General features: G+C 38.6%; 1 protein-coding gene across 2 annotated transcripts in view; it reads right to left on the minus strand.

Annotated features, from left to right (window-relative positions):
* Positions 1–416: 416 nt before the first annotated feature.
* Positions 417–19,690, minus strand: part of KLHDC10 (kelch domain containing 10) — a 51,650-nt gene continuing 32,376 nt past the window's right edge. For both annotated transcript variants that reach the window (XM_045565502.1, XM_045565503.1), the window contains 8 exons: positions 17,259–17,480; positions 13,564–13,718; positions 12,228–12,376; positions 10,240–10,324; positions 9,134–9,200; positions 8,362–8,409; positions 6,390–6,529; positions 417–5,424 (listed from right to left, as the gene is read on the minus strand). In XM_045565502.1, coding sequence (XP_045421458.1) covers positions 5,215–5,424; positions 6,390–6,529; positions 8,362–8,409; positions 9,134–9,200; positions 10,240–10,324; positions 12,228–12,376; positions 13,564–13,718; positions 17,259–17,480 — 1,076 coding nt within the window. In that variant the 3' untranslated portion in view covers positions 417–5,214. The remainder of the gene's footprint in view (positions 5,425–6,389; positions 6,530–8,361; positions 8,410–9,133; positions 9,201–10,239; positions 10,325–12,227; positions 12,377–13,563; positions 13,719–17,258; positions 17,481–19,690) is intronic.

Raw genomic sequence — 19,690 nt, forward strand, 5'->3', positions numbered from 1 at the left:
GACTGAGTGTATAGGTTCACATTTTCCCTTCAAATTTGCCATACTCCTCCAACCCTTCAGAATAACCCTTGATACACTCATACAAACTTGTATAGCTATGGTCTGGGGAATTTTGGATGGGGTAGTAAGAGGGATGTAAGATGTAGCCTGCTCCACAGTTGCTCCCTTGCTGATGTCCTTGTGGAGGGAACTATTGTGTCTAGGAGTTCCAGATGGTGAGCAGAGCAGATAGAACTCACAGCGGGGGTGTGGGTGGGGTGTGGAAGGTGGATGCCTGGCAGATATAGAGAAAAGCTGACCCTGGTGGGGGTGTTAAAGGGGGTGGTGGAGGTGGGTGGGACTGATGTTTATATCATATAGGTGAGCTCACATACACACAAATTATGGTCAGACAATCAAGGCGGCCTTGCACCAGATAGATTTAGATACGATTTATTGATCAGATTGTTTTAGAAAACCAACAGCAAAACACTGACAAGATACATTAATACAGATTGGACATTTTAGGGTAAATTCACTATATTTCCTACTTGCTTGTAGGAAACCGGGTAAGGTGGAAAAGCTGTCCTGATCGTATAGCATGCACACCAGACTGCAAAAGGACTTCCACACTATTTAACAAGACTGTGGCAAATAGCTTTAAAATAAGGCAAGCACTGTGTGTGGCGTAAGCATATCCTGTAGGAAGAGCGAAGAAGCACAGGCTCCCCCTCAGAGACTGCATCTCAGAAAGAGGCTTCCCTTTCTTGCCTAGATTCTTCCAGTAAATTCGTCATTGGCAGGTGCCTTTACAGGGAGATGCCTGTGTTCTTCCTGCGCAGACTCTGGTACAAGCAAGTGACTTTGGAGAAAGTCAGTGTGTTTTCTGATGCCTCCTTTGTATTCTAAATGTGTAGCTAATAAAACAGCAATTACTACAGCTTGGTGAAATTGTTTTCTTTTTTCTCTGAAAATTGCCTGACTCACCTTGTACACTGACTAAGCAGGGCCTTTAAAAAACTTTAAAAAAAATTAAAGACATGAAAATTACACTGAAAAGATACCACTTTTGAAGCACGACTCAGGACTTCTGTAACACAAGACTAGGGAAGAGGTCATTTTCCACTGAATCTAAGGACTTAGAAGGGAAACACTTTGCTGGGTGTGGTCCGGTGGTGACATGCAGGGAGGGTATAGAACTTCATTGAGCCTACCTCAGGCCCTGCCAGTGCTCCTAGAGTTCCAACATATTTGGGGAACCAAAGCAATTCAAGCTAACGGTCACCAGTTTTTAGAATGGAGCTTATGATCACAGGACATAAACCCTCAACCACTGTAGAGCTCAATGTCAGAAAAGTTTTTTAAAGATAAGGAAAACACCTTTTTGTGCTACATCAGAATGCTGGCAGGTAGACAATTCAGTAACCTGTACCACTTTCTAAACATCTGTAAGACCACATAAACACAAACTGGTTTTACAGAATAAGACCAACATAGTCTTAAAGGATAATTCAACCTTTCCTATATGCCAAGCTGTATGACTGGAAAAGGCATATCCAAGGGAAAAATCAAGGCTCCTTCAAGATTAGAGGAAAAGCAAGTATATGTTAAGAGCCAAAGAAATGTGTTCAAATAATGGGATTTCCCCTGCATCATACAGCTTTTTCTTCCTATAGGTGCTAAGAGTTCTTTGGTGGTTATAGGAGAGACAGCCTAGAACTCAGCACAGGAGATTATGCTGAAGAGTAACATCAACACTCAAGATTACCACCCGTGGTTCCTAATTTCAGCATTCAATTTATGCGAAAGGGGTAGGGAGGAAAAGGAAATGTAAATGAAACAACTGTTTGATGGAAAACTTGAAACACCGATTATCTATGGATTTCATTAACTGTAATTTACTCTTGCTACTCTGGATAACCAAAGGTCACTGTTAACATACCTTTTGCTTAAAAATGTTAATATGTTCATTATTATACCTTTAAATCTAGCTATGTAAGGGCATGAATGGTTTAGAGCAAATTTTTACACCATGTCATTAGGGCCCTAAAAAAAGAAGATTCTGACAGTGGAAAGGGTTTTGATTAGCCCCCGAAGAATAGTTAAAATTTCAATCTCTTCTATATCAGTTTATTGTTTTTTCAGGATGTGGAAACTACTTTATTAAATGAAGAAAGCATCATCTTCTTCATTTAATAAAGTATTACATTCCCAGATAAATTAGTATATACATGGGAGAACTGATAGTATTAAATACTAGGTTTTAATTCTCCATTTAGGAAACTCCTTACAGGTGGATTTCCTTCTGCTTGGGCAAAGAAATGTAAGAAGTCATGCAAACAGGAGATAGTATAAAAATGGGGAAAAAAAGCTCAACTATTAACAAACCCAAGGGACAATAAATCTCTAAGAATTAGAGTTTAAAAACATGGATTTGAAAATCCAGCTTTTCCAAGAGTTGGTTTAAGCCAGCCAATCACACCTAAAATTCTTGGCATAATTTCACTCTAAAGTAATGAGCTGGCTTCCCTAAGACATATTTTTAAAAAAGCAGTCTAGCTGCTTTGTAGTTACACCCTATATAGAATCTGTATATATCCATATGTGTTTCTATATATTGCACTTAAAATTACAGGACTGTAGTAAGATGGCTGGGAGTACCTCAAAGAGGCAGAGAAGCAGCAGGCATAAACTTTCCTAAATCAAGGAAACAGTGTCAGGAATTCTGAGTGCTGGTTACAGGCAAACTGAAGTGCCTGATGACCCCTTATGAAAAATTCCAGTCATCTGCATTTCAGTCATCACACAGTCTCATTTGGCATCTAGAACATGTTGCACATGTGTGGTTCTACAGCACTCAGTGCTGGTCATACCACATCATTTTTACTAGTGTGATATTAAAAGAAGACACTTCAGACCAAGGATGTGTACTTTTCTAAAACTGTCACGCACAGGTCTGCCTCCAAAGTCTACTTCAAAGGCAAGTGCCCTCAGAAGGCTTAGCAAAGGATGCTAGCAAGTGTGGATGGAACCAGACCACATCTCTCTCCAGCTTCCTACTGTAGCAGAGCTAGAGACTCACTTATATCCCAAAGACCATAGAAGTCTAAGCACAGAGGCTGAGCCTTCAGTCTTTGGTCCCTATATAAATCCATGACAAAAATCCTCTCACCACCCTAGACGGCCTGACTTGTTTAATTTGGGATATTTTCCACCTAATATGCAGAGACCAGGCTGGAGTCAGCAGCAAAGCTCTGTTTGGGACTAGTGGAGCTGCTCAGGCTGCCTTGCTCTGGAGAGAGCTCCTCAAAGGAGCAAGCCTGACCGTGGGCGGCAGAAGGTCAGCGGGTTAAGTGCCACACAGACTGGTAATGGCGAGATGTGGGTGGGTGGCCTCCTAGGGGAGCTGCTCCTTTTCCTGGCTCTCTCCTACATTCCTCACCCCCTAAAAAGGACCTAAACTCACAGATGGGTGGTTATTACAAGACTTTGCAGAATACAGCCTCCAGTAACTCAACCCAACACGTACGGGATGTGATAATAAGGCCGAGATGAAGTTAGGAAACCAAGTCTAGAGGCCACGGTTTTCTCTTCTCCAGAACTGAACACCAGATGGTAAGTTTTTAGCCATAACTCAAAGGTGATTTTAAATCCACACATAGGCTAAAGAGATCCCCTCTGAGATGAAGGAAAAATAACTTTAAAAGCTAGGTGAAAAAGAGGCACTTAAAGGAAAAATGTGTCCCAAATCCCCCGTGAGTCGCTTGCTGTAAGGTGGCCTGCAGGGGATCAGCACTGTGCCCTCTGGCATGCCTTCAGCATGAGTGCTCCTGTGGACTCCTGAATGCTCGTGGCCAGCACTTGCTCAACTCCTCTAGCAGCCTGATGGCAAAGCAAGTGAAAATTTAAGTCATTACTCTTTTTAGAATTAAAAAAAATTATACCAAAACAAACCAGAATTAAAATTTCACACCAAAAAAGCAAATGATCCTCAATTTAATTCCTTCTTCATGCTTGTTTTTAAATGATACTTGGTTCTTCAGGAAGGATGACTTGTGGCTTTTCCTCCAAGACCTTTTATCCAATTACTAGACAATGACAGCACCATGTACATTAAAGCAGATAGAAAAGGAGGCAAGAAGCTAAGAGAAAACTCAACGACAAACCACCCGAGAAAATGGCAAGTACATGGTCCAGAGATTAGAAAGGAAAATTCTGAAAAGAAAATGGCCAATATGACAGTCAAAGACCATAGCCTGAGCAGAAGCCAAGTTAACGAGCCTAGAGGGTGCAGGCTCTCTCTGCCTAGCTCTTTCCTGGCCTCTCTCACACACCTGTGTTTATGTCCCACAGCATTTACACCACATATTTAGGGTCTACAATTCCCCATGAACAAGTCAAAGAGATATTTAGAACTATTAATAAACATAGGAGAATTTCAAAACTGTCAGACTGAAGAACTTTGATCACCACAAGCTTTTCAATTTCAAACATTCTTGGTGCCACGATTTCTAAAAGCAACATCAAAGAGCACAACCACGACACACATGGCAGCCTTTCAACAAGCCAACTCTAACCATCGCTGGCACTATAAGGATGAGAAAAGAAATCACTAACCAAGAGTTGCTGAGCTGCAAAGACAGGACAGGTTTGAATATGCACGCAGCAAGATGTCAACCACTGGTGCCATTAGATCAGCTACTAAATTAGATGTATCTTGAAAATACTGAGTTAAACATCTAGGTTTAAGTATAACCTGCAAGATTCTCAAGGTTAGCCTTCTCATTCTGTCCTCCAAACTTCTTGTTGTTTCTGTTGCTGGAATTTTTTAAGTTTTAATTTAATTTTTGTTTTTATCAGTGACATTTTAATTTGTAGAACATTGGTTAACATGGCTGTATGTTCAGAATTCCTCTAAAAAAATTTCTTTATCTTGATTCATAACGTGATTAAGGTACTTTCAGACTTTCCTTCTACTCCATCAGGAAAGAAGGAGTATGTGAGTATGTGTATATGTATTGGGGTAGGAAGGAGAGAAGCAATGAGGGAAGCACATGAGAAAGTGAGATGTCCATAAACTTAAAAACCAATTTACGGAAAGGCATCTGATGTATTTTCTGAATAAGGCCTTGATCAGGGTAACCAATCCTTTTTGTAGCACATTCTACACTGCCCATAAATAAACGAGTCTCTTTAAATTAACATTTCCAGTATCACTGAACAGTCCAGAAATCCTCATTTCAAGCGCTCGATGAGTCCCTGTGTGAGTCCAAGGTACAGAAGCTGTGCGCGGGAGAGGTTTGCTAGGTTAGGGAAGGCCGCGAGCAGCTTCTCCCACGCCAATTCCAGCAGGCTAGGGACCACCAGCCAGATCTTAAACAGCGACCCGGTCCGTTTGTTCTCGTGGATGTTCACCACTCCTCCATGAATGTACATGCAACCAGCCTATGAATAAATGGCAGTCAGAAGATGACAAACTCAAATGGGAGAGAAACAGATAGCAAGGATGAAGATTCAGCCAACAACAACAAAAAAAGCATAGTAGGCTGAATCAAGATGAGGTGAAACAAAAAGAATTTCTCACTGATCCCAACATGGTATAGATATCAAGAGGGTTTAAATAATGAATGAGTTACTGAGGACAAAACTATAGATTATTTTTTTACTTAACAACAAATCACTTTCTATTAACTAACATTAAACTAAGACTATAATTAAGTATCCAAAGTACCAAATACTGGGAAGACAAAGATGAAACTAAAGGCCTTTGCCTTCAAGAAACTAGCAAGATCTTCAATAATACGGTATCATGGGGGCAAAACTATTCTGCCCTCCCAGGAAAACCTCTGAATCACTGTCTGGGGCCTGAATGCCACATGTAGCATTTCTTTTACATTTATGTTGTTCTTTTAAGTTTGGGTATGATGGTTTTTCTCCCTTTTGCTCAGAGGAAGAGCAAGCTTTGGAAGGAAGTTTCAAAAACACATTCTTTTTTTTTTTTTTTTTTGAGACAGAGTCTTGCTCTGTTGCCCAGGCTAGAGTGCTGTGGCATCAGCCTAGCTCACAGCAACCTCAAACTCCTGGGCTCAAGCAATCCTCCTGCCTCAGCCTCCCAACTAGTTGGGACTACAGGCATGTCCCACCATGCCTGGCTAATTTTTTTCTATTTTTAGTAGAGACGGAGTCTCACTCTTGCCAGGCTGGTCTTGAACTCCTGACCTCAAGTGATCCTCCTGCCTTGGCCTCCCTGAATGCGAGGATTACAGGCATGAGCCACTGCACCCAGCCTCAAAAACACATTCTTAATCCAAGGTTTTCTGATATCAGGATCTTTTTTCTTACTTATATCTGTAAGAAGATTTCCTTATCATCCGCAACTACATAAGGAAGATATGAAAATAAAAACTTACTGGTGTAACAGCTGCACAGTGAAAATAAACTGGCTCTGGCATGGTAGCTGGGAGCTTCACCCATTGAAAAGTCTGCAGATTCAATTTCCAGATATCTCCCAGGATCACTTCTCCATTATAGCCCCCACAAATAAATACATCTATCAAGAAGAGAGAAAGCCAAGATCACACGAAGGAAAAGAGGCTATCGAATGTTTTCTAGTAGATCATATGGCCAGCTGACATGGGACCAGTTAAGTGGATCACCCCTAACACAGAGAATTCAGCTGTGCAGTCTCTCATGCTGTTGTCTTGTCCCCCAGTAGAGTCAGGACACTATGTCAGGCTCTTTACTGGGACTAAGGATATAAGCCTCTAAGGAGGCTTCATGTCATGGTTCTCAAATTCAAATACCTACAGGTTCCAGGCACAAAAAGTGAACCAGCAAGGGGGTCCAGGGAAAACAAATAGAGGTCTAGGGAAAACAAACAGGAGTGCTTATGCTCTAAAAGAGGTGATAGCTATGCATGTTCCAGCTATTTGATACCATGGGGGATGTCAGGTTGGCAATTTCTATATCTGCCATTTTTTCAAAAGAAGCTGGAAATGTGGATTTTTTTAAAAAAAGAAACATTTGATTTTTAAGTGATGGCCACTAATTCAAAAAATTTTAATACACATATGAGCCAAACAAAACACATCTGCAGGTCACCAGTTTGCAAATTTTTCTTTAAAATAATGTCCTGGAAAGAATATATAAGAATATCTGCCCATAGAGACAAATGTCCTTTATGCAGACATTTAACTTCAGGAGACACAATCATCACAATGTTCAGTTTGGGGGCATAAAAGAGGTTCTTCTAAGCTTTCTTCAGCCCAAAGAGGACAACATGAAACTTCATTTGATCTATACAGGTCTTTACTAGGAACAAAATTTTCCTAAAATGAAAGGTAGTTTTTTATGTGTTTTTTGGGGGGGTGAAATCAGTTATTTGTAACTAATTAGAAAAATAGACAACTTGCAACAAAGGCTATGGTAAACTTCAAACTAAATGCCCAGAACTAAGACTGAATTCCATTTTGTATGGTGCTTGGCCTCAAGGAATTAAATGAATAAATGTCTTAATTCAGATCTAGATCGAGTTTAAGCCAATACTTAATTAAAGTATAAAATGCACTGGAAACTTTATAGCTAGGAGTCAAGGAAAACTTTAAAGTACAGCTCCATTCTCAGAGAGGCAAAGCTGAACAATGCCACTATCTATAAATCTTATCCCCAAAGCAGAAGCATAATAAAAACTCCCTCTGTACTAGAGAAGGCAGAATAATCCTAGTTTAAATCTGAACTAAGCTGCTAAAAGAATACAGGCTATCTAACTCATTTATACACACTTTCCTCCCAGAAAAATTTAAGGAGCTATCTCAAACTATAAAATAAGCTGTAAATTAAAAGACAGGAAGGTTACCCAAAGAGGAGTCATTTATCACATTTAGATAAAGCAGCTACAGCTGCTTTCTGATGCCATATGATGCCTTTGTTGTAATATGGCCAAAGAATGAGCTAAGAGTTCTATTTGGCATCAGACAGAACAGAATCAACCTCATGAAACAGCACTCTGAAGGAGTTATTACAGTTTTAATACAATGTTCACTGAGGTCTCTATTGTATAAGCATTCAAGACCGTAATCACAGACATCTGCTAAGGTGGGGTGCTAAAAGATCAGGTGGTGCAATAAAAGCTTATTTATCACAAATTTTTGAGTTCTGTTGTTATAACTGAGGGAAACCAAACACTGTACTAGTTTACTTTATGAAAATTGCTATAAGAGAGACATAACTCTATAGGTTTCCCTTTCCTTTAAGTTTAAACTGTAAGAGATAAACTCCTCCCAAAATTATGTATCTCTTTTGAGGAGCTATCATTAGGAAATAAGACATTTTTACCACATACAATTACAGAAATGGAAGCAAAATGTTATTTAGAATCCTTACCATTTTTTATTTGAACACAACTGTGGCACCTTCGAGCTGCAGGAAAACCTGCCAAACACATAAACATAGAAATTCTATTATTCACAAAAAGACTGGGAATAATGTTGATATGAGATAGTGAAAGGCATACTATGAATAACTCAAAACAATCCCTTTGTTGCATTAAGCAAACCATCAACTAGTCCTTTCAATCCTTCCATATTTCAAAAGCCATCAGAAGTCTCCTCACAATAGTACAATGCTAAGGTGCCAGGGAAACAGTGGGGGAGGGGCACAGGGGTTACTAGTGGCTTTCCCAAGCCCTTTTACCCACAAAAATATAGGCAGATCTTGATTTAAGCTCCTATTTCTTATCCTACCCATATTTCAACCACTTCTGCCACCGAATTCAACAATCTCCATTAAAAGTCACTTTGCTTAGGCCAGACTCAGTGGCTCATGCCTGTAATCCTAGCACTTTGGGAGGCCAAGGTGTGAGGATCACTTGAGGCCAGGAGTTTGAGGTTACAGTGAGCTATGATGATGCCACTGCACTCTAGCCCAGACAACAGAGTGAGACCCTATCTCAAAAAAAAAAAAAAAAAAAAGTCACTTTACTCAATTGCTAAGGAAGAATAATAATTGGGTTAAGAAACACAAGTATTTTCTAATACCAGTTAAACAGATATTTTACTTGCCATGTAACTCAATAAAATTACTTTTTTCCTTCCAAAACAAATAAAAGGATAATATACATTTGTTAAAGATAAATGAATCAATACTTTTAATTTACCTATTTTTTCATGGGGCTTTGTTGCAATTTCCTCCCACGCATTTGTTTCAAGGTTGTATGCATGGATCTTGGAGAAAAAAAAGAACATATACACAGATAAATAACTAATTTTAGCTAGCCTAAAAATAGATTTTTAAAAAATAGACTTTATTTTTTAGAGTAGTTTTAGTTACACAGCAAAATTATGCAGAAAGGTACACTGATTTTTTTATACAGAAAACTGGACTTTTAATTAACAGTCTGTGCAAACATATATTCTTAGTTGAAAAGTTTTTCTTCTTTTGTTTTGCTTTTTTCTGATCTTACCTAATTTTAATATAAGGCAAAACATTAAACGAGGCAGTTGAAAATTAAACACATACATGATTTTAATTTTTAAAATTCACAGAAAAAAATGAAAGAAAAATGTTTGAATAAGAAACAGAAGTACACATGATTCCCTGATTTTCTTCTGTATGCTGTTCTGCAACTTCCACATTTTCTGCAATGAACATGAATCATTTTTAATAACAGAAAAAAGCAAGTGTTGGTAAGGGAGCACGGGAATATAGTTTTGACAAAACTTGAAAAGGACCATTAAGGTTCCAAGGCAGGCCAGGAGCTCTGCAGCCTAATGTAGATTTTCCCTGGCATATGTAACTATGACATTTTAGAAATGCCACAGGGATGGATAAATTACAGCCCTTCAGGTCTCAGCTTTCTAAAGTTAGCGAAGTGCAGCCCCAAAACAAGCCTGTCTTTTTAGTTACACAGCACTGACGATGACAGGGATGTGACGTTCTGAGAACCCTAGTTCCAATTCCAATTAGTTGTTCCATTTAAGCTACTATATCTTCCTTTTAGTCACCTTCCTCATCCAGCATAAGGGTATAATTTTCATAAAGTATTTTTAGTGTGTGATAAATGCAACTGTTGACAAGAAAGCATAACAGGGGCACAGAGTTTGACCCTATAATATAAAGACTTCTGACACAAACTAGGTGTTGATGAGGAACTTGCTAAAACATTAAAATACCTAAAATAACAGGATTGCCTTGCTTAGCATGATACATGCCTCTCTTTATCCTTCTCCTTCTCCCTTTATTCTTTTTTTTTTTTTAATATACCTTATTTAAGGAATAAGCTGTCCAGGAAGTACCACCTCCCAAGATATAAATCCTCTGCCCATCATGTGCGATTTCATGTCTGTATCTGAAAACATACAATAAAATACATTTATAATTAATTGAAAAAATGATCTATCTAAGATTTAGCTGTAAGGTTTTTATTGCATCATTATTTATGATAATAATTCATTGGAAGACTGGGCATGGTGGCTCATGCCTGTAATCCTAGTATACTGGGAGACCAAGGCAGGAGTATTGCTTGAGCTCAGGAGTTTGAGACCAACCTGAGCAAGAATGAGACCCTGTCTCTACTGAAAATAGAAAAATCAGCCAGGCGCAGTGAGTGCGTGCACCTATAGTTCCAGCTATCCGGGAAGCTGAGGCAAGAGGATGGTTTGAGCCCAGGAGTTTGAGGTTGTAGTGAGCTATGATGATGCTACTGCACTCTACCCAGGGCAACATAGCAAGACTCTCAAAAAAAAAAAAATTCATTGGAAACAACCAAAGTGTTTAATAATAGTGAATTGGTTGCATTAATTATAGAATATGTATAAAATGAATCAATATGCAACCAATAATAATTCATATAGGATGATTAATATATTGAGAACTTTTCATGTAATTGAAAAAAATCAGTTACACAAGAGCAGATAAGTTATAATCTCATTAAAAATTTATAGATACTCAAAACATGCACAGAAAAATGACTATAAGGATATAATCCAAAATGTTAACCCTGGTTACCTCTGAGTATAGATATTGTTTTTTATTTTCTTCATTTTGCTTATTTGTATTTTCTATAATCTTTTGTGATAACTTTGTATAAGGGAGAAAATTATTACAGAGTGTTAAAGTGATCAGCATACATTTAATTAGAGACTGAAAATGAGTTTTCAAATTAAGATACTTATTTAGCAGAAAATTGTGCTACATGGAGCTGTGAATACAATATGAAACACCTACCAGAACTTTTATCCAGCAGTGTAGCTAGAAGCTAAAACAATTTACAATATGTCCATAAAATGATTCAAAGAAAGCAACCAGTGAAAATGCTTTGAAAACTTAATCTATTTCTTCCTTTTCCTGAAAGCCCTGGTGTTGACAAAATAAATTATATTAAAATCATACCAGCAACAGGCCATCTCCCCAAGTCCTCTTATGGTAGTTTTGCAAGAATCAGCCCACTAACATACCTCAATAAAGTTCTTCCTTAGCACCTATATGCCATTTTGTTTAAATGCAACAAAGACATTGGATTAGTCGAAATAGAGTGAATAAAAAATTGTTTACTGTCTTTGCTTTTAAACTGGAGGGGGGAAAAAATCTCTTCACATGTTTCAATAAGTTTAATTCCAAGAAGAGGCAATTGCTATTTGGAAAGAAAAGTGAAAGATCTAGAACTACTTACTAGAAAATATAACAACTAGAGAGAACCATGTGGTATCTGAGTGTTTTTAACAGAGCACTTAAAAGGGATGACCTTTCCAGCCACATATCCATCCATCCATCTTTCCATCTAGCCTTCCTTTCATCTAATCAGCATTCACTGGGTACCACTGTGGGCTTGGCACTGTGCCCTATACTGGGGATATATCTGTGAGCAAATGAGTCAAAGAACTCTAATATGCAAGTTAAGAAGGAAAATAAAAAAGTAACTGGAAAGTAATTATTTTGCCTGTAATATGAAATTTAGTTACAACCGCTACCACTGGTTTCTTCTTCAAAGTGTTACTATCTTCCTAATGCAAAAAGACTAAAGTATAAGAAGAAATGACATGAAAACATTCTACAGTTCAGAAGGAAATAACCACTTCCTCACCGGAAGACCTGCCTGTACTACAGATCTTTGTTTACTACTGGACCTGGGATCTATTAGCTAGTTAGCTATTTTAACTAGGGCCAAAGGGTTTTCTTCATATTGCCAATACTCTAAAAGAGGCCAAATGTTAGCAAGAAAGAATAAATAAGCTTTAATCCTTGAACCTTACCTCTCTTCTGGTAGATCACAGGATAGGTTGTTTGGTTTCAGCTGGGTCCACTCTCTGGTATTGAGATCTAATTTGTGCAGGTCTGTGCTGTAAATATAGCCAGTTGTCCCTCCAAAGACATAAAGGGATCCATTGATGATGGCCATGGCCTGGACAACAAGGAAAGGTGAAGACTGACTTGTTAACACTTGATTAAAGAATGTCAACTTACCAGAATACCGCAGAATTGGGTTTTATGAAATTCTCTTTTACTTTTTAATCTTTAAAAAAATCAGACCCTTAAAGGGCTAAAGACTTTAGAGGATCCAGAGATTATTTTTAGAACCTGGAAAATACCTATAGAAAGGTAAAGCTGTACTTATCAGAAAGCAAGTTCCACCTAGACGAGCAAGATGATCCTTAAGGGTCCTAGCCAATCAGAGAATTTATAGACCCAGGACACGAGCATTTCCTTTGAAAGCTGCCTCTCTTTATAAGCAGTCTGAAGAAAAATGCTTTCAAGAAGAAGAAACAGATATGAAAATAAGCCATTAGAATCCCTTACGTAGGAAGTCTAAATTTGGCAGTTCAAGGAACTTGATATTTTCCATCAGACTCTTCTTCAATGTCAGTTCAGCTATTGTTATGGCCATTTCTTAGAGTTTAAATGCCTCCTATGACAGAAGGCAGAATTATTCAGGAAATGGATAACTTTGAGGTGAAAGCTTAAAAACCATTTATCAGTACTTACGCTAGGCTAGTTGAGAAAGAAGCCAAAGCTAGGTTGTTTTGAGCTTAGCCCATTACTGTCACAGAGTTTCTGATGTATAATGGGTTGCTCCCCACTTTTCTGAATATGACTTCTCAGACCTAAGGCTTGAAGCACTGGAACCTAAACTAATCTCTACATGATTTATGTTTTATCTCAGATCCACGTAAAAGTCTCTTGACCAAGTGAAAGTATCATCTACTCTAATACTTACGTCAGAAAACTTTTCAAAGAATCCTATCACTCTAAAGATGACAAGACCCAGACCATAGTGGAGCCCAATCTCTCTTTGGCATAGGGTGGAGGTAAGTTTCTGACATTAAAACAAACTTCCATACAGGTCTAGGTCATGACCTTAAATTGAATTAGAAACAAAGAGTTGGGGGGTGGTAGAGAAGGAAAGGAAATGGCAAACAACTAGATTTACAAATTATAATTTCACATCAGAACTGAAAAATCCAATACTAACCACATGGAACTCATTTTCCATTTAAAAACAAAAGGTAGCAACACAAATATTCTGACATAGTCCTCAGACTCGAAAAATATGAACAAATAAATCCCCCATAACTGGCCACAAATTAGTACCTGTCCATATATGCGACTGGGTTTCTTCCCACGACAGCTGAGCAAAGCCCATCTCTTGTACTTCACATTACAGACGTGGACATCATTGCCGTTGCTCTCACCAAATGGGATGCCCGTACCTCCAAACACTAGCAGGTTGTTTCCATGCAGCACAACTGGGGAAGGAAAATCACAAATTCCATTTACATACTGGCTACTGGCAATGTGTTCCCACATAAACCCAGAATATCTGAGAAACTCAGAAATATCTGCTTTAATGCTCTCATAAGATAGCCCGAACCACTGACACCTAACTATAGGTTGGATATCCCAAATTTGAAAATCCAAAATTCAAAATGCACCAAAATCTGAAACTTTTTGAGCACTGACATGCTCAGTGGAAATGCTTGGATTTCGGATGATAAGTATAATGCAAATATCCCCAAATCCAAAAAAAAATCTGAAATGTGAAACACTTCTGGTCCCAGGCATTTCGAGTGAGGGATATGTAACCTGTACTATAAAGTTCTGCAGATAAAGGTCTAATTCACACTGTATAGAATGTATGGTATAGTTCACTGTTAGGTATGACACGCACTCAATACATATTTGTGGAATTCACTAAATACTATGTATAACAATACTGAATCATGTGAACTACGCTATACCACTGCTACTCAAAACAGTCCAAGTATGCAGCAAAGCAGAGATCATCTTTGCCTTAGCCAAGAAGCAAAGACCCAGTGGGACTCAGGATGAAGGGATTAAAGAATCATTCTGTTTTTGTCGGGGAAATGAGCTCTGCATATAAAATTATGGCTTCTGTCATTTTTAATCCTCTACCAGATAAAAAGAAACACACCAATATCCTGCAGTCAACTCTGGTGTTCTTCCTCTCTGTATCTCTTATGTTCCTGCCACCACGCACATGCACACGCACATGCACACACAGATTCACTTACTCTCTCACACACACTTTCTCTTTTTCTTTCTCTCTCTCTCAAAATAGTGCTCCTGTATTATTTCAGTGGCTTTCTTTTTAAACCACTTCTTTAATTGATACAGTGCAGTAGTCAACAGCATGAGCTCTGGAGCCAGCAAGGGCTGGGTTTAAATTACAGTGTGACCTCAGGAAAGTTATTTAACCTCCCTAAATTAATCTTCACAACAACCCTATGAGGTAGGAACTATTAATATATTCTCAATTTTTATAAATGATAAAACAGAGGTAGAGAACAGTTTAAATAATTTGTCTGGCTGGGTGCAGTGGCTCACGCCTATAATCCCAGCACTTTTGGAGGCCAAGGTGGGTGGGGAGAATCACTTGAGCCCAGGGGTTCGAGACCAGCCTGGGCAACACAGCAAGACCCCATCTCTACAAAATAAATAAAGAAATAACTTGTCAAAGGTTTCCTAAAAAGAACCTTGCCAAGCTAGGATTCATCCCAGGCAGTCTGGCTCCAGAGCCTGGACCCTTAGCCATTACCCTTAGGGCCTCTCTAAAGACTCACTTTCCTCATTTGTATAGTGGCAATCATTCCAGTACCTGCATCACAGGGATGCTGCAAGGATTAAATAGATAACGTGTGTGAAGTACAGGCATACCTCATTTTATAGTGCTTTGCTTCGCTGCACTTTACTTCATCGTACTTCGCAAGATACTGCGCTTTTTATCTCTCTCTATCCCTCTCCTCCCCCTACCCTTTTCAACCTCTAGTATCCTCTGTCTTACTTTTTACTTCTATAAGATTGACTTTTTTTTTTAGCTAGAAATGATTAAGCTTAGTGAGGAAGGCATGTCTAAAGTCAAGATAAGCCAAAACCTAGGACTCTTGTGCCAAACAGCCAGTGGTCAATGCAAAGGAAAAGTTCTTGAAGGAAATTAAAAGTGCTATTCCGGTAAACAAACAAATGGTAAGAAAGGGAAACAGCCTTATTGCTGATACGAAGAAAGTTTTACTAGTCTGGACAGAAGATCAAACCAGCCACAACATTCCCCTTAAGCCAAAGCCTAACCCAGAGCAAGGCCATGACTCTAATTCTATGAAGGCTGAGAGAGGCGAGGAAGCTGCAGAAGAAAAGTTGAAAGGTAGCAGAGTTTGGTTCCATGAGGTTTAAGGAAAGAAACTGTCTCTATAGGTGAAGCAGCAAGTGCTGATATAGAAGCTATAGCAAGGTATTTGGAAGATCTCACTAAGATAACTGACTGCCTGAGGCCAGGAGTTAAAGACCAGCCTGAGCAAAAGCGAGACCCCATCTCTACTAACAATAGAAAAAATTAGCCAGGCATGGTGGTGCATGCCTGTAGTCCCAGATACTCGGGAGGCTGAGGCAGGAAGATAGTTAGAGCCCAAGAGTTTGAGGTTGCTGTGAGCTAGGCTGACGCCACGGCACTCTAGCCTGGAAAACAGAGTGCGACTCTGTCTCAAAAAAAAAAAACAACAACAACAAAAAAAAAAAACCACAAAAGGGTGCAGCTGGTGACTTTAAGTGGAAGCCAGTGTTCATTTACCATTCCAAAAATCCTGGGACCTTTAACAATTACGCTAAATCTACTCTGCCTGTGCTGTGTCAATGGAGCAATAAAGCCTGCAAGACAGCACAGTGAGACTCTGTCTCAAAAAAAAAAAAAAAAGAAAGAAAAAAAGAAATGAAACCTGAAGATGTAACTGAATTGCTGCAATCTCATAATCAATCTTGAATGGATGAGGAGTTGCTTCTTATGGATAAGCAAAAAAAGTAGTTTCTTGAGATGGAATCTACTCCTGATGAAAATGCTATGAACATTGTTGAAATGACAACAAAGGATTTAGAAGATTACATAAACTGAGTTGCTACAGCAGGGGCAGAATTTGAGAAGACTCACTCCAATTTTGAAGGAAGTTCTACTGTGGGTCAAATGCTACCAAACAACAGTGCATGCTACAGAGAAATCTTTCATGGAAGGAAAAGTCAATTGATGCAGCAAACTTCATTGTCATCTTATTTTAAGAAATGGCCACAGCCACCCCAATCTTCAGCAACGAGTACCCAGATCAGTCAGCTGCCATCAACATCGAGGAAAGACCCTACACCAGTAAAAAGATTGACTTGCTGAAGGCTCAGATGATCATTAGAATTTTTTAGCAGTAAAATATTTTTAATTAAGGTATGTACTTTTTTTTAGACACATTGCTATTGTAGACTTAATCAACCAAAGTACAGTGTAAACAGAACTTTTATATGTACTGAGAAACCAAAGAAAAATTTGTGTGACTTGCTTTATTGCAATGGTCTGGAACTGAACCTGCAATATCTCTGAGGTATGCCTGTACTTCACTTGACAGCTATTAATTATCATCATTATAAGTCCCATTTGTTGATTTTCTACTACATTTTGCCCAGCATATATATGATACTTTATATTGCTTCTTGGCCTTTTGGCTAAGATCAAATGTATATGATACTTTATACTGAACCCTCTAAGATCCCACTTTACAGGTAAGGAAATTAAAGCTAAAATTTATCTGGCAAGCAAATAGTATACAGCTGGATTCAAACTCAGGACCCAAGTGATTATGAATCACCATGCTGTATTATTATCCTAGTAAAAAGCTTATCCATCCACAGGGTTAAATCATATTACAGTATTAGAAATTATTAACAAGAAATGTGTGACATTGAACCTGGCCTCGCAGACATTTCATGAAGTGAAGTGAAGAAATGCTTGCACTCACGTGACATAGATGCCAATTCCCGGGGCATATAGCCATCTGTGCCCATCTGGTGCCACACTCCTGTAGCAAAATGATACCTCCAAAGCTCCCGGAAGAGAGGATAGTCTTCATTATCTGGCCCTCCGGACTCGTCATAATCTGGGTTATAACCTCCAAACACATATAGATTGGTATTGTCTGCCACACAACGATGTCCACTTCGTGCTGGTGGAGGTCTGTGGCCTAGGAGAGAAGAGGACATTTTTCCACAGTGGCCTACCAGATTAAAAGCACAAACAAAATTAGGTAACAACCATTTTAGCTTTAAAAGAGAATCGGGGAAGATTCAAATAATCATCCAAAAGCTTACAGGACAAATTTGCTTATTTCCTTAGAGGAGGAAAAAAACACAGGCCAACTAAATTAAGCTGTGAATATTAGAGAACTACATAAATATAATCACAAATGTGAATGAGTCATGTATAAATAAAAATATACATACACAAAATTTATGATTTTTCCACAAGATATAATTATATACTTAAAATGAAAACTGGCTGTCAAGGAGTTATAGCAAAGTTTAGAATTTAAATACCATTCCAGATATGATGGTTAACATATCCTTATATTTATCTCAGAGGACATCTTTCGTCCTATTAAAAACTTTACTAAGAAAAGCTATTTCTACAATTTATATTTGAAAGGTTTCTTAAGTTTAAATTACATCAACTAGTTCACTAAAAATTACTTCAAGTTTATTTTAGAATAAAAACAAAAAAATTTATTATTTCTATTATATTATCCTTACAATTTTTTATACCCTATGCAAACCCTCACATAGCTTCAGAACCAAAGATGCTTAAATATATATTGGATGGAATAAGAAGCTACTATAGTTGTTTATTGCCCTAAAGATGCATCTACTTTTACATGTTAGTAATAAATACTATTAATAGACATTAATTAATATTAGGACAATGCTAGACACCTAATAAACATCTGTTATACAAATAAACATTTATTACCAACCTAATACGGGCCTTATTTTTTTTAAGTCAAAATTCCACTTTCTAGGGTATGGTTTTAAACAAGAACTGACAAGAAATTTTGCATATATCTAGAGCAACTAAAAAAACAAAACAAAAATCAGTTAATCACTGAGTCACTCAGGTCCAACCTGTTAGTCCTGTTTGAGCATCTTTGATGGTTCCTCACCCTCAAGTACCAAGTCCTCTGCCCAGCATTTTAGAGCAGCAGTCCCCAACCTTTTTGGTACCAGGAACTGGTTTCATGGAAGACAATTTTTCCACGGGGTGGGGGTGGGGGTGGGGCAGGGAGGAGGCAGAGCTCGGGCGGTGATGCCAATGATGGGGAGCAGCTGACGATTTTTTTTTTGGCAGGGGGCGGAGCTCAGGCGGTGATGCAGCCGGGTTCCTAACAGACCGGTCTGTGGGCCAGGGCCTGGGGGCTGCAGTTTTAGAGCCTCTCCCCCACTAGCCTTGTCCTGCCTTCTCTCTCACACTCACTGCTGCCTGTTTAAGTTGGTCTCTGCTTGGAAAGCACAGAAGCCCTCTCTTACACCTTGGCCTGGTCTCCCTACGCTTTAATCCCTAGTTGTAGAAATGCCTGAAGGCTAGCCTGTGCAGCCCTTTCTCATCACGCAAATCCTAGGGCCTTCCAGTTCAGTACCATACTACTCAAATATTAGGGCATCCATGTACAATTAATAAACCTGTGCAAACACACAAATCTAATATTAGGCAAACTATAATCAATTGGCAAATTTACTAATGAGCTGTGATTTACCTTAAAGGAAGAACTCAATTTCTCTTTCTAGTACTAAACCACAGAAAGTGGTATGGACACAAGAGCAAGGGCTCCCTCCTATGGATGAGGAATCCAGGCTCTTTCTAACTGCTGCCTTCACTGAGTTCTCAGCTCCCTCGTTTGTCTATGGGGATATTATTACTGTACCTCATAGATTTATTGCATGTGTTATGTTAAAAGATGTTTGTTGGTTTGTATATGCATCTTTCTAGGAGGCTGTGAGCTGAGGAAGAGGAATGTATGTGTATTCACCTTCGTATGATGAAACCTAGGGCACACAGAAAACACTGAACAGTTGGGAATCCACTAATTTGGCATTTAATTTTGTCTGTTCATTTTTCATATCCAAATAGATTATAAGCTCCTCAAGGGCAAAGGTCATGTATAATAATTATCCTGTATCACCCATGACACCTAAAACAATTGGAGATACATAGCTGGTACTACAAGTTTTGTTGACTTTAGCTTCAGGTCAAAGTAAACAGTAACATGGGTGATTAAAACAGTGTCCAACTCTCAGTGGACTTTGATATTATTATGCTTAAGAGATATATGATTCAGGAGACCAGTATTAGATTATGCAATGGTCTTCTAAAGACACAAATGCTCTAAGAATTAATGAGACA

This window comes from Lemur catta, chromosome 11 (assembly GCF_020740605.2).
Source record: "Lemur catta isolate mLemCat1 chromosome 11, mLemCat1.pri, whole genome shotgun sequence".
Lineage (NCBI taxonomy): Eukaryota > Metazoa > Chordata > Mammalia > Primates > Lemuridae > Lemur > Lemur catta.